This window comes from Drosophila mojavensis, unplaced genomic scaffold, assembly GCF_018153725.1.
Source record: "Drosophila mojavensis isolate 15081-1352.22 unplaced genomic scaffold, ASM1815372v1 contig_80, whole genome shotgun sequence".
In the NCBI taxonomy this organism is placed as follows: domain Eukaryota; kingdom Metazoa; phylum Arthropoda; class Insecta; order Diptera; family Drosophilidae; genus Drosophila; species Drosophila mojavensis.
The window spans coordinates 8,008,361-8,021,874 of record NW_025318906.1 but is presented as its reverse complement, the minus strand read 5'-3'; the positions used below and the strand labels follow the sequence as shown (position 1 = coordinate 8,021,874).

General features: G+C 40.4%; 5 protein-coding genes across 7 annotated transcripts; 3 read left to right on the top strand and 2 right to left on the bottom strand.

Moving 5' to 3' along the window:
* The first annotated feature begins 1 nt into the window (after position 1).
* Positions 2-1,031, top strand: LOC6579077 (transcription factor BTF3 homolog 4). 2 transcript variants are annotated; one of them, XM_015163470.3, is made up of 2 exons: positions 2-110; positions 251-1,031. In XM_015163470.3, exon 2 carries the CDS (start codon positions 253-255, stop codon positions 787-789), a length of 537 nt encoding a protein of 178 aa, XP_015018956.1. In that variant the 5' UTR covers positions 2-110; positions 251-252; the 3' UTR covers positions 790-1,031. The 2 variants fall into 2 exon arrangements, with proteins under 2 accessions (XP_015018956.1, XP_002004974.1); XM_002004938.4 differs by having other exon boundaries at positions 32-99.
* Positions 1,032-2,772: 1,741 nt separating this feature from the next.
* Positions 2,773-7,229, top strand: LOC6579076 (GTP-binding protein 1). Of its 2 annotated transcripts, none has more exons than XM_015163469.3 (5): positions 2,773-2,953; positions 4,169-4,528; positions 4,812-4,992; positions 5,058-5,400; positions 5,460-7,229. In XM_015163469.3, the coding sequence occupies exons 2-5, from the start codon at positions 4,270-4,272 to the stop codon at positions 6,678-6,680; spliced, it is 2,004 nt and encodes a 667-aa protein (XP_015018955.1). In that variant the 5' UTR covers positions 2,773-2,953; positions 4,169-4,269; the 3' UTR covers positions 6,681-7,229. The 2 variants fall into 2 exon arrangements, with proteins under 2 accessions (XP_015018955.1, XP_002004973.1); XM_002004937.4 differs by lacking the exon at positions 2,773-2,953 and adding an exon at positions 4,011-4,080.
* A 152-nt stretch (positions 7,230-7,381) lies between these two features.
* LOC6579075 (protein NCBP2AS2 homolog) lies at positions 7,382-7,789 on the bottom strand. Its single transcript, XM_002004936.4, has 2 exons — positions 7,617-7,789; positions 7,382-7,540 (listed from the first exon to the last, which is right to left on the bottom strand). The coding sequence occupies exons 1-2, from the start codon at positions 7,787-7,789 to the stop codon at positions 7,459-7,461; spliced, it is 255 nt and encodes an 84-aa protein (XP_002004972.1). The 3' UTR covers positions 7,382-7,458.
* A 27-nt stretch (positions 7,790-7,816) lies between these two features.
* LOC6579074 (mediator of RNA polymerase II transcription subunit 9) lies at positions 7,817-8,604 on the bottom strand. Its single transcript, XM_002004935.4, has 3 exons — positions 8,229-8,604; positions 8,036-8,099; positions 7,817-7,981 (listed from the first exon to the last, which is right to left on the bottom strand). The coding sequence occupies exons 1-3, from the start codon at positions 8,525-8,527 to the stop codon at positions 7,817-7,819; spliced, it is 528 nt and encodes a 175-aa protein (XP_002004971.3). The 5' UTR covers positions 8,528-8,604.
* Positions 8,605-11,757: 3,153 nt separating this feature from the next.
* On the top strand, positions 11,758-13,336 carry LOC116804174. Its single transcript, XM_032730674.2, has one exon. It carries the CDS (start codon positions 13,097-13,099, stop codon positions 13,274-13,276), a length of 180 nt encoding a protein of 59 aa, XP_032586565.1. The 5' UTR covers positions 11,758-13,096; the 3' UTR covers positions 13,277-13,336.
* The last annotated feature ends 178 nt before the right edge of the window (positions 13,337-13,514 follow it).

The following is a 13,514-nucleotide window of genomic DNA, read 5'->3' as shown; positions in this document are numbered from 1 at the left end:
ACATACTGCTTTGCCATTTTTATCATGGCGATTTCTTTTTGACATTTGAGTACAACTGGGCGCACGTGTTTTTCGGGCTAAGCTCTGTGCTAAATTATAGTAATATCAAAGTAATTTCAACAGTATATTTCATAACATTACAAACTCAACAACAAAAATTTTCCCCAAAAAACTAAACATTGTGCAACATTTTCTTTGGGCAATTGTGTGTATTTGTGCGCGCGCTCTGCCTTGTGTGTGTCTCTTACAGAAATGAATCCAGAAAAGCTGAAGAAGTTGCAGGCGCAGGTGCGCATTGGCGGCAAGGGTACCCCACGTCGCAAGAAGAAGATTGTGCACTCGACCCCGGCCACTGATGACAAGAAGTTGCAGTCATCGTTGAAAAAGCTATCGGTCAATACCATACCCGGCATTGAGGAAGTGAATATTATCAAAAACGATGGAACCGTCATCCACTTCAACAACCCAAAGGCGCAGGCATCGCTACCAACCAACACGTTCGCCATTACCGGCCATGGCGAGAATAAGACGATCTCTGAGATGTTGCCCGGCATTCTCACGCAATTGGGTCCCCAGGACATCAATCAGCTGAAGAAGATTGCCTCTGAGATTGCCAGCAAGAGCAATGCGGCTGGCGGCGGTGCGGCTGGTGTCGGTGCTGGTGCATCGGCGGATGCCGGCGACGATGATGTGCCCGATCTGGTTGAGAACTTTGAGGAGGTAGCCATTGCTGGAACCGCCACTGCTGATGCCGCCAAGAAATCTGGTGAAGTTGCAGCATCTGCCTAAACCCAGCCAATCAACCTACACAACACACATACACACACACACGAACGCATTAAAAACGAAAAACACACACATACATACGAACAGAAGTAGAAGCAAGTGGACGACAATTACAACTACTTCTTTTCAAATGGGGGTCATGCTACACATACACACACACACACACCCAGACCTTACACACACACAAAGAAAACAAATTACTATACAACAAATAAAGGCATCCCAAGTGAGCGCTGAGAACAGAACACATAAAATATAATAATTATATTAATATATTAAGGGTATTTTCAAAACTTAAACAACAAAAAAATTATAAAATCAACTAAATAAATTAGTTATAGTTGGAAGCGCGCCGTAGCAGTAACAACAACAACTAAAAATGTACAACAAAAATGTATTTGCAAAGCGATTAAAGCACGTTTCCACTACACAAAAAAAAAAAAACAAGCCCGTTTCCACTAAACTAAAAATGAAAGCATGTCCGTTTCCACTCACATCAATATGCCGCCGCAGTCCCTTGTTTTGCCACCCACAGACAACATATATATGTTTCTATATATAAATTCATAATGTATGTATGTACATATACAAATTCATAGTTTTACAGTTTCTCCATATATACACACACACAGACTTATATTGTGAATGAATGCATATGCGAAGTGATGGACGAAGACGACAAAAAAGAAAACACTCCAGAGAAGTCATTGCCAGTTGTGTGCGCGGGAGCAGCAACCGAATAGGAAGGAAAGCATGTTAAATATATTTTTAGCATTAGCATTATGTTTTCCCCATCCCACCCCTAATTGGCTGAGCATTATTACATATGATATTTACATGCATATGTATTTAAAGAACAAAGCCAGACAACTTCAGCTGACTTTTGTGGCCCGCCCGCCCTAACATATTCACACAGACACTCTGCCATACACACACACCCATTCACATATAACGCTTTTGGATTAAATCACTACGAATGATGCAACACGATAAAAATTGTACCAAAATTGTTAAAAACATTTTTATAATTTTTAAACTATTTTTTTAGGCTATCATACATATATATATATTAAAAAAGAACTGTAAAAATAAAACTCATTCATTTTGTAAGACATTTATTTCTGGCTTGCATAACTCATGCTATGCCGGCGATACGAGCACACACACACACACGTGCACGCATATTTACATCAATGTTTGACTCCGAGTGTATGTGTGTGTGTGTGTGTGCCATACCATTATGCCTAGCAACGCCTTTTGTGCTGGAGAGCGAGAAGGTGCGAATGGCTTGACCGGCAGTGTGAAGAAGCAGCAGTATTAGCACGCGGCAGACAAGAAAAAAAAACTTGTTGACATTGAAATTTTTGGCATTTCGCTCTCTGTGCACAGCTGTTTGGAAGTTTAAAGAACTTTGAATTCTAAAATCGCTTAAGTTAAATGACAATTACGTCGCTGCAAATACTAATGGAAACTTCAAGTATAGAATTGGCAAATGATTGCAACTTATCAGGAAAATATATATATAACAACATAATAAAGTGAGCAAAAAGGCAAAGGTGAAAAATATATTTGCGCACTTGCACACATCCATAGATACAAACAACTGTGTGTGAGTGCGAGCAAAATTTGTGTTCTCATTTAAATTCGCCGTGAATCATAACCATGTTCATTTAATTACAAATTACACAATTTATAAAATAATTCCGAAGGTTCTAGCAATAAAGAATGCTTATCAAATAGTGTCAATGCTATAAGAAAAAACCGCAGCGACGAAAATACAAAATTAAATTAATCATAAGCTAACTAATAACTAATCAAAATAATGTTAATTCATGTTAATCTCTCTTGTGGTTTTTAGAATTGTGGTTTTTAGAATATTAACCACTTCCCCTTTTCATCACTTAAAATTTTGCGGTCTGCTTAAATAACGATAGTCGATTGAAATTTATTTGCTATCGATAAGTTCCATGTAGTATTGCCACCGTATATTTTGGCGCGCTGGCAACGCTACAAAATCGTACGTGGCTTGGACAGACGAAAAACAATTCGTAGTCATGTACTAATTATGTACTCATTAATGTTATATTAGTGCACTTTTATCCAAATTCAATGTGCTTAGTGCGAAGTACAACGGCAACAGCAAATACGACAAAGTGCTGCATGAACTGTAAGTAATTAAAAAATGACGAAGAAAAACTTGGCGGGGGTTCATACAGAAGCCCAAAAGCCCGCAACAGGAGTTTGTGGAATCAACAAAAAAATGAAACAACCCTTTCACTTTTTAATTGCAATTTGGACGGACCCACGTAGTTGATTTTCATATGCATCCAAGATGCATCTGAATACATCTATTTCCACCCAGCTGATCTACAGTTTGTTATTCAATGGCACAAAACAAATGCCAGAAAGCACAACAAAAGAAAAGGCGCAAGAATTAATTGTTGTTTTGACTTTGTCATAATATATCTACATATACTCGTACGTGTGGGCGCTATAAATAAATTGTTTTCGCATTTTTGTTTAGGGGCACAGAAAAAATTAGAAACGGCAAACAAAAGTGCAAAAACAATGTTTGAGCTTTTTTATTTGTGTACGTCAACAAAAATGGCTTACATAAACTAGCAGCGAAAGAAAACCAAAATAAACAAACAGCGTCTTATGCTTTGCCAAACATACACACATATAGAGAGAAATACACACACGCGCATATCCGTACATGTGCCCCTAGCTCCATTGGCTAGTCATCTTTATGCGAGAACAGCTGATTTTCAACTGTCCCCAGCTGCTGCTGCTGCTTAGCTGCTTGTTCTCTGGCAATGTCGTTGTCGTCGCTCTGTCTGCAGCGCTTACAATAACGGCTATTTCGTATTTGAGTGAAACTGTCACCCATTCGCCTCAACTGCTGTCGCTTTACTATAATTTTTATGCATGTGGTGTTCGCTGTAACGGTTATTTCGCATACGAATGAAAATTCAAGCGCCTCAACTAGGTCTCTCATTCGCTCGAAACTGATGCAATAATTCTTGCGTACATTCTCCTTTTGGGGGGACTTTCGCAGCAACATGTAGTTGCACTCTTTTTTCCCACCGCAATGCAAACTTCCTGGCGATCTCTCCCTCCCACTCAAGCAACTAAGATCCACTATGCTCTCTACTCTATTGCGTCACTCACTGAATGAGTTTCGTCAGCATTTCGTATAAAAGCGAAGCTTCTTACATTGTTTCCTCTCATTACCCAAGTGAAATGCAAACACAACCCACGTCGAACTCAACACGGCAAATGGGCGTGGGATAGGTTGGAATGACAATAAAATAAAAAACACTATTAACAATTTTGTGGTAAACATTTACTAAATGAAATTTATGTTCCGTTTTGCTTGCAGAAATAACTTGCACGTACACATACACACACACATATACACACACAGTCAGGCAATGATTCCAAGGATATAGAGCGTAACCCAGCTTAGTTAGACACCCAATCATGAACAATATACAGAACGCACCAGCGCTGCCCCTAAATGTGGGCGTGGGCATAAAAAGCGCACGCAGCAATATTTTCACCGTGGACGGGGTGCCCACACAGCAGCCGCAACAGTTAAGCATCGACTACTCCAGCATTCGAGGCAAGGATGTGCTCGTGGCGCCCAATGAGGAGCAGCTGGAGCTGCTCAAGCGGCGTCTGCTCGATCGCATCTCTGATAGCTGTGGCGAGACCATCTACGAAATAGGCGTGGGCGAGGGTAAGTTGAACTATATAAAATAACTGCAAGGTGCAGAAAAAGAGAAATTCGATAGTAAAAGGCCAATTAGTTAATTAATTAGGCGCAAATATAAATTTGAGAAAGCGCTTTTGAGAGACAGGAGTTATCTCGCTCACACGCACGCATGTAGGACTGAGGACTTGCGGTCCCAAGCTCCTTGAGAGTGCAAAAGAGAGACCAAGAGCTAGACAACAAAATATATAAAATATAATAAGTAATCAGATATATATATTCTAATAATGTAAATCAACTCCCTCTATAGATGGCCGGGACAGTGGACTGACTGTGGAGCAGTTTGAGGCTTCGATGCGCACGCTGCGTCAGCTGGCCACGGCCATAGATGCTGATCTCGTAGTGCTGCGCGAACGGAATGTGGAGAAGGGCAAAACGGCGCAGTTGCTCATACGCAAGCATATCGATACAACTGACTTTATGGAGATACGGTACGGCCCGAGGCTTAAATAATTCTTCAAGTCTACAAATCTTAAGTTGTCCATTTCTTTTCTAGCGTGGCTGTTGTTGGCAATGTGGACGCCGGCAAGTCCACGTTATTGGGCGTTCTAACGCACGGTGAGCTGGACAATGGACGTGGCCATGCGCGACAGCGTCTCTTCCGGCATAAGCATGAAATTGAAAGCGGACGCACTAGCTCGGTGGGCAACGATATACTCGGCTTCGATGGTGTCGGTAATGTGGTGAATAAACCAGATCATGGCCATCTGGATTGGGTGAAGATCTGCGAGAAGTCATCGAAGGTGATCACGTTCATTGATCTGGCGGGGCACGAGCGATACCTGAAGACGACAGTGTTTGGCATGACGGGTCATGCGCCCGACTTTGGCATGCTGATGGTGATTGAAAAACCGTTTGATATCTATTTACTTATGTAACTGACTGTTATGTTCTATAGATCGGTGCTAATGCTGGTATCATTGGCATGACCAAGGAGCACTTGGGTCTCGCATTGGCGTTGGCCGTGCCCGTCTTCGTGGTGGTCACTAAGATCGATATGTGCCCGCCCAATGTGCTGCAGGACAATATGAAGCTGCTCTTCAAGATGCTCAAGTCGCAGGGGTGCCGCAAGGTGCCCGTTGTGGTGCGCAGCCAGGACGATGTGGTGCTGAGTGCCACGAATTTCGTCAGCGAACGCCTCTGTCCCATCTTTCAGGTGTCGAATGTGAATGGCGATAATCTGGAGCTGCTCAAAATGTTTCTCAATCTGCTGAGCACACGCATGGCCGGCTCTGAAAATCTGCCGGCAGAGTTCCAGATCGACGATGTGTACTCGGTGCCAGGCGTCGGCACCGTCGTCTCCGGCACCTGCCTGCAGGGCACCATTAAGCTAAACGATAATCTAATGCTAGGGCCGAATGCTGTGGGCACCTTTGTGCCCATCACGATCAAGAGTATCCATCGCAAACGGATGAATGTGGAGCGTGTGCGATGTGGCCAGACGGCGAGCTTTGCGCTGAAGAAGATCAAACGAACGTATTTGCGCAAGGGCATGGTCATGGTGGCGCCAGAGCTGAAGCCACAGGCATGCTGGGAATTCGAAGGCGAAATCCTTGTGCTGCATCATCCGACAACGATCTCCGCCCGCTACCAGGCGATGGTGCACTGCGGCAGCATACGCCAGACGGCGTCGATTGTGCGCATGTCCTGCGATTGCCTGCGCACCGGCGACAAGGCGCGCGTAAAGTTTCGGTTCATCAAACAGCCGGAGTACATTCGGGCCGGCCAGCGTTTGGTGTTCCGCGAGGGACGCACCAAGGCGGTGGGCAACATCCTGCAGCCGATGCCACAGGCAGCCGCCTCGCCATATCGCCCCAAGCCTGCCAAGATGCAATCGCGGGCACACAATGGCAGCAGCAATAGTAGCAACAATCAGCAGCAGCAGCGTCACAATGGCCAGGGCTCCAACTCCTCCGCGTCCTCCTCGGCCGCGGGCCAAGGGTGCAGCAAAGACAATGGCGAGGACAACAGCAAACAGAATGGAGAACGACGCGAGGGCAGTCGTCGAGGCGGCAAGCGGAAACGCAACAATCGACCGCCCCTAAGCAATTCCGCCGTGGCGCCCGTAAACGGTGGCACCAGCTCCCTCGATGCCGTGCCGGAGACCATGCAAAACTAGAAAACTCCGTAATTTTCAATCCACAAACTGTTTTAAAAAGAGAAAGTGAAAGAAGGAAGCGGAAAAAGTTTTTTGTACACAAAATTTGATAGTTGTTAAGCTCGTATTTTGACGGTTGTGCTAAATGTGAGACATGCGACCGTTAACTTTAAAGAGAGAAACTAATAAGCATAGGGAGATTAGAGCATAGAGGATGAAGAGAGAAAGAGAGACACACAGACAAAGAGAGAAGAGAATAACTATTTTGCTACAGGTGGCACACGGTAAGACGTCTTTGTATGCTGTGTGACAATTTGTGTGTAAATTTTGCTAATAAATAAATGTCTAATTTGTTTTCGTCCAATCTAAAGACAAAGGTTTGCCAAATTCAATTTAGTTGCTAGATATATACACTGAGAGAAACGTAATTATAAATATCACTGAAGAAAATTGAATTATTTTTTTTTTTTTTTTAATAAAAAATTGAGTGAATTTTTCTTGATACCTAACTTTTGTTTTGTATTATAAATTATGAAATTACATAATAAATTTAAAGATTTTAAATGTTAACCAAACTGATTCCTTCTACAATGACACTAGCTTATCTATTGGGTAAAACTATATTATGCTACAATGACACTTGCTTTTTCATTGAGTAACGTAGCAAGTCAGCTGCTTCAGTGCTAATTACCAAATCTTGGTATTTATTGACAAAAAAAACATTTTGCTTACTCTTGTAATTTAATGTATATGCCCAAATTGTTTATAGCCTATTACTAAGAAATTTACAATAATTAATTTATTTTTTCTGATTCTTCAGCTCCTTCTTGACGCCCTCCAGTTCCTGTTTAACATTATTCCTAAACATGTTTACAAACGATCTGTGGAGAGAAACGGAGAATGTGCATGTGTTGAGTCGAAAGGCATTGTAGATTCGTATTTAAAGCCTTCACTCACTTGAACCGCTCGGGCGTCATCTCGTGCAGACCCTGCTCCCTGGCCAAGCTCTTCGAGCGGTACATCAGCGCAACGACCAGCTGAGCAGCTCGCCGCATCGGATAGCTATCAGCCATGCGCTGAATGAGCTGCTCGTTGTTGGCGAAGTAGCGCAATATCAGTCGCAGAACCATGGTGAGAGTGTTTTTTTTTTTCTTTAACTAAAATTCGGTATCCTTGTATTTGCGTATGAGCTGCTGTTTGAGCCTCAGCTGACTGCGCAACAGTTCCAGGCGCTGCAGTTGCTCCTCCTTGTTGTAGTCGATGCCCGGCAGCTGCTTGATTTGCTCACGCGCTGATTCGAAGCGCTTTTGCAGCTCAAAGATCTGTAAAGTTTTAATTTAGTTATTGAGTAAATTACAGGGTATTTGTTTGCCCACCTTATGATTGCAGTCCTGCGATTCACGCAGCTTGGCAGCGTTCTCCAAGGGATCCTTTTCCACGCTGCAAAGAATTTTTTGTTATATAAGCTAAGTTTTACTTGTTTCTTAATTTTCTTGGTTGCGCAGCTGACGCTGCATTTTATATAAATATTATTTTTTTGGCAACACACACACGCACACACACACATACCAGCGCACAATATCGTAAATGATTGGCAATATTTCGATATCCAGCTGATCAACTGTCAGCGGTCCGCCGATGCCGATTCCGATGCCGTTCGATGTTTGCGTCTCCTGTGAGATGGTCGTCGTCGCTGTTGTGGTTGCTGTTGTTGCTGCTGCTGTCGCCGCCGCCGCCGTTGACGCTGCTGTCGTTGTTGTTGTAGTTGCTGATGTCTGTTGCTCAAATGGTGAATTTGATGTTTGCACCAAGCCGTCGGCAATTAATGGTTTCCTGTCCTCAATTTGATTAATGGGCGAGAGTTCCATTATTTTATTTGCGATGTTTGCCTTCTTTTGCAAACGCGTTGTTTTGCTTCAGGTGTACGATAGTTGCTTACACTCTTATCGATATATTTGCTGCATATCGTTTTCTAGCTGAAAGTGCTGTTAAACGCGCTGTTGCAAGCAACAATTAGCGCGCGCAATTCAAAAGATTTTAATATTGCTATTAAGCTTTGGATAATAAGAAACTATGTTTGCTTTAAAATTTATGTCTAATTTGTGGTATATATAAAACTAAATTTCATAATTTTTCCTACAATCTAACGCTACACGTTTTCAACTTAACATTGGTTAATTTGTTTATTTGAATGTCGCAGTCGAAATTATAAATGGCTATACGAAAACAAATGTCTTAAATTGAAAATTTATTAATGCTAATTATTATAAATTAGCAAAGAGTTTTTTTTTTCTGACAACCGCTAATTAAAGCCACTAAAATTTGTACATGGCAAATTAATTAAGACCAAAGTCGTCAAACTATTTTTTTATAACATGAAAGAAACGGTTTTCTGATCAATATCTATAGATGAGATGAGAGCTTAGCGGAACAATTTTATTACAACGAATTGCGTCTTTGACTTTCATTGTGCAAATAAATTAATTTTACTTGAAACCTTGCTATTGATGGCAATTTAAAAACAATTGAAGAATATTTAATTTGGCATCGCTCATTGCCATCAATTGATGACAAATGAGCAAGGAGGAAAGTATCAAAAGTTAACTTTAGAACAAAAAAAAAAAAAAAAAAAAGCTTTATAATTTTTTTTTTTTTTTTTTTTTTTTTTTTTATCTGTATATGTATTGATTCAGTAAGATGTTTCAGAAACCAGACGGGCAATTTCGGCGACTTTTTGAAAACTGCCTTTGTCAATTAAATTTTTAATTAACACATAAGTTAACGCTGTTTATGAATGAAACCAGAAGACAAAAACCCCAAGCCCACAAAAATGTCATAGCTAAGTAATAATTATTGCAAATTAGCTGAAGAAATTAAAAACAAAAATAAATCAATAAAATAAAATAAAACAATAGGCAACGGGCACAATTTTTTGCGACCTACAAATTTTTATTAAAGTTAACTTATAGTTTGAGCATAAAAACCGTTACTTGTTATGAATTTGAGGCACAGCCAATCTAACGTCTGATCGTCGCTCATAAGTAGCACAGTCCACAGTCTCTCTCTCTCACACACGCTATACCATGTGCAATTTCACATATAAATAACAAGTGAGAATAACGTCAATGCTCACACCCAAACAAAGAACTCGAAGGCAGGTGTAGCCGCTCACCGCTCTTTTAGTCATTGCTCTTATGCGCTGCTGCTCTCTCGATCGTTGAGGTTCATTGTTGATATTATGAATTGTTGCTGTAATTCGCTGACAGTTAATACTGCAGCTCAGTCGATAAAAAATAAAAAGAATATACATATATATGAAAAAGAAAAACGTTTTAATTTAATTTTAGAACTGGAGAGCGCGACGTCTGCTTCCACCTGCTCCTTCGTGTGCTTCACGACAACAAGTTTCCTTTTCTATGCTGCATTCCACAGGCAATTTGCATATGCACAAGTGCGAGAAGGGCAGTCTGTTTATGCGTGTGCAAAGAGCAGCGTTCCGCACGCTCTTATGCCAGCGAACACGAAAGAGTGAGAGAGAGCTGCTCATGTCAGTCAGCTGGTAAGCGTAAAGTCAGAGCTAAAATTTATATTAGCGTGTGACGTCCGCTCACAAAAATCAGTACGTTAGCTCCCATCGGCTAAAACACAAGTTTTGTGCGAGTTTTAATAATCAAAACATCAAAACAAGATTTATAAGCGTTAAACCAATAACAACATCGATAACAACAAAAAGCAATAATAAACATAACCAGCAGCAGTAGCAGCAACAATTACACGTCGGCGCTTTTTGTTAATCAAAAAGATACAAAAAATAATATTTAATTAGAGCGCGTAGCGGCGACGCCACCGCAGCCTAAATCATCGTGTTTGAGCTTTTTTGAAGGCTCTCCCAGTTTTCCTGTGCCAATTTTATTACGTGTGCGTACCAAAATACGTCATCGACGCGCGCAGCAAAAGTGCGAACGACAACGCCAACAACAACAACAAGGAGAACAACAATAGCTATCGGCAGCCATTGAAAGCTTCTGAGTGGGCAGCTCACACACGCATATCAAAACTAACATACATACATCAATAGAACAGACAAGCTAAACCATAAAAGCCAATTGAATTGAATTCAATTGCAAGTACGACGCGCGTAATCAACATAAATCGAGGAAAATTTCGCTCTATTTGAAATAATTAATTTGTTATTGTGTAGTTCGCGACGGCATTCACAGTGAAACGTAACAGCAGCAGTCGATTTAGTTACGAGTCCAGTGCGCAGCACGTGTGTGTGAAAGAGATAACTATTGTGTTTTTAGTATTGTCATCTCAGATGCGGGTGCAAGTGAAATAAGTGATTGATAAAAAAAGCAAAGAAGCACAAAGAAACCGAAAACAACAAAAGAGTGCAGCTGTCAACCAAAATAAGAGCAGATAAGAAAACGTGCAAAACAGCTGAGCAGTGCAGCAGAAGCCAAAACAGCAACAGCAACAACAACAACAACAGAAATCAAACAGCGCGCGAACGTTGTATTCAATTGGTAAAGCAGCGAACGTCACCGTCAGCGTCGACAGCAGCAGCGCAGTCGCAGCATCATCCATCCCATACACAACAAGTGACAATCAACTTGATCAACAATCAGCTAAAGTAGCCGCAGCAGCAGCAGCAGCAGTAACAGTTCTCGTCGCAGTCGTAGTCGCAATCTCTCTCCGTCCCGTGTCCGTTTTTTTTTTGTTGGCGTCTTTCTGTTTTTTTCTCTGCTGATCATCGCAGTCGTCGGCTCGGCTCGCTCGGTTTTTGCGTTGAGGCTTGCATTGAATTCGGGAACTGTAATTGAAACGGTATCTGTAGTTTCCCGCTATCGGCGAATATACTCACAACTCATTGATATTTTAACCTCGTGTCCGTGTTGGTTGCCGCTCGACCAAGGTTCTGGCCACACAAAATGCTCGTCTTTTTGGGCTTTTCGAAGCCTCGCTTCGTCGGATTAAAAGTGCTCCTATAACCAGAATTAAATCGGCATATAGAAAATATCAAAAAATATAATTATTTATATTTTCAAAAGAAATCTGAAAAAAAAAGAAAAATTGGCAACAATCGAAATATATAGAAAACAGTTAATGGACGTCTTAAAGACAAAAATATAAAACTTTGAATTTTTAAAATTGCGCGCAAGCAAAATATAAAAATCGGTCGATTAAATAAACACATAAAACTCGATTAAACAAATATATTATGCAAATTTAAATAATTAGCGCTGCAGTTCGAAAACCAGTTTATAAAAAAAACATATACATATACATACTTATATGACTTTGTCTACGTGTGTAAAACCTAAAAAAGGCTCTAATTAAAAAACTTAATACAAGCAAATATATTTAACAGTTTACGCACACTCATATAACAAAATACAACACATACAAACCTAAAGAAGGTTTTCAAAAACTTTATCAGCGCACCAATACCAACAAATCCGTCTACCAACAGCACGCACGCATACACATGCGAAACAGCCTGCTATAAATAATACGCATACAACGAAAGCAGCTGTTACTCTCTCGTCTATGTGAGCAGCGATTAAACGTGAAGCAGCAACAGCAGCAGCAGCAAAGAAAAAAAAAAGCTACAAAAAATATTAGCAAAGCTTTGCAGCGATTTTCACATTCATCGGCTAAACAGAATACATTTGTAACGCGTCTGGAATAGTTGTGTGCCTCACAGTGTCTAAGAAAAAGCTAAGCAAAAAAAATATAGATACAAAATATTCTATATAAATCTATATAATATACATATAAAATTATTATTTGTGCGTGTTTTCGTAAGATAAAGAACGCGCAAAAGTGTTTGCAAACGTCGCAAAAGAATCGCCAAATCAAATGCGAAATTTTGATTGACAAATTTATGAAGAATTCGTTCGCTCCAATTCTCTAATCAACGACTATAATGTGCGCCTTGTGACAGTGTTTCACCAGCAACAACAGCAACAAGTCTTACATAAGCGAGGAAAAACCAATAATTTTATTGGTCAAATCATCATCTAGAAAACAAAAAGTCGAAGTCGTAGAAGTGCCAAACCATTTGGTCGCCACATAATTAAGAATGTCAAATATCTGACACAGTCTGCCTAGACAAAGCTTTTAAGTTGAGCTACAGAATTCAGCAGCAAAGAGCGAGACATAGAGACTCTCGCAAGTAACAGTTAATTTCCACGCAAGGGCTTTAAAACACAAGCTCCTTAGAATGTTTGCATTAATCTGACAGCGGTTTAAAAAACCAAAAAAACAGAGAAGGATAGCTAAATCTAGCCCAGAAAAAGCCAAACCGTTCCACAAGCACTGAGCGAAGGGAACGATCGAGAAAAGTTGGAGGAATTGAGATAATTACATTTTTGTGCAATCGCCCCCAAAATTTGAAATTTTGTGTAACCCAACGTCAAAGAACTTAACGATAAATGGAGAAATCTGAAATACGACTGCAACGCATGTCTAATGAATATCAATCGCAATCGAGCTATATGTATTTGCGCAACAAAATGCTGTTAAAAATTGAAAACACCCTACTACGTAGCCATCGTCAGCGTGAGACCACCGGGATCAAGAAACTGTATAATTCGTTTTTCGTACTCTTTTAATTGCATTCAAACGTTCTCTCCAACGTCCGAAGAACGCACAACGAATTTTATTTCTATCAATTGAAAGTTACAAAACAAAAGTTGTTAAAACAATATTAAAAAAGTAAAAAAAAAATAACAAACTAGATATTATTTGGTTGTTAGTTGTATACAAAAACCAAGTGCTGTGCTAAGAAAAAAAAAAAAAAAAAAAACATAGACAAAATAGAAAATAAATAAAAAGCTAGTGTCATTTTTT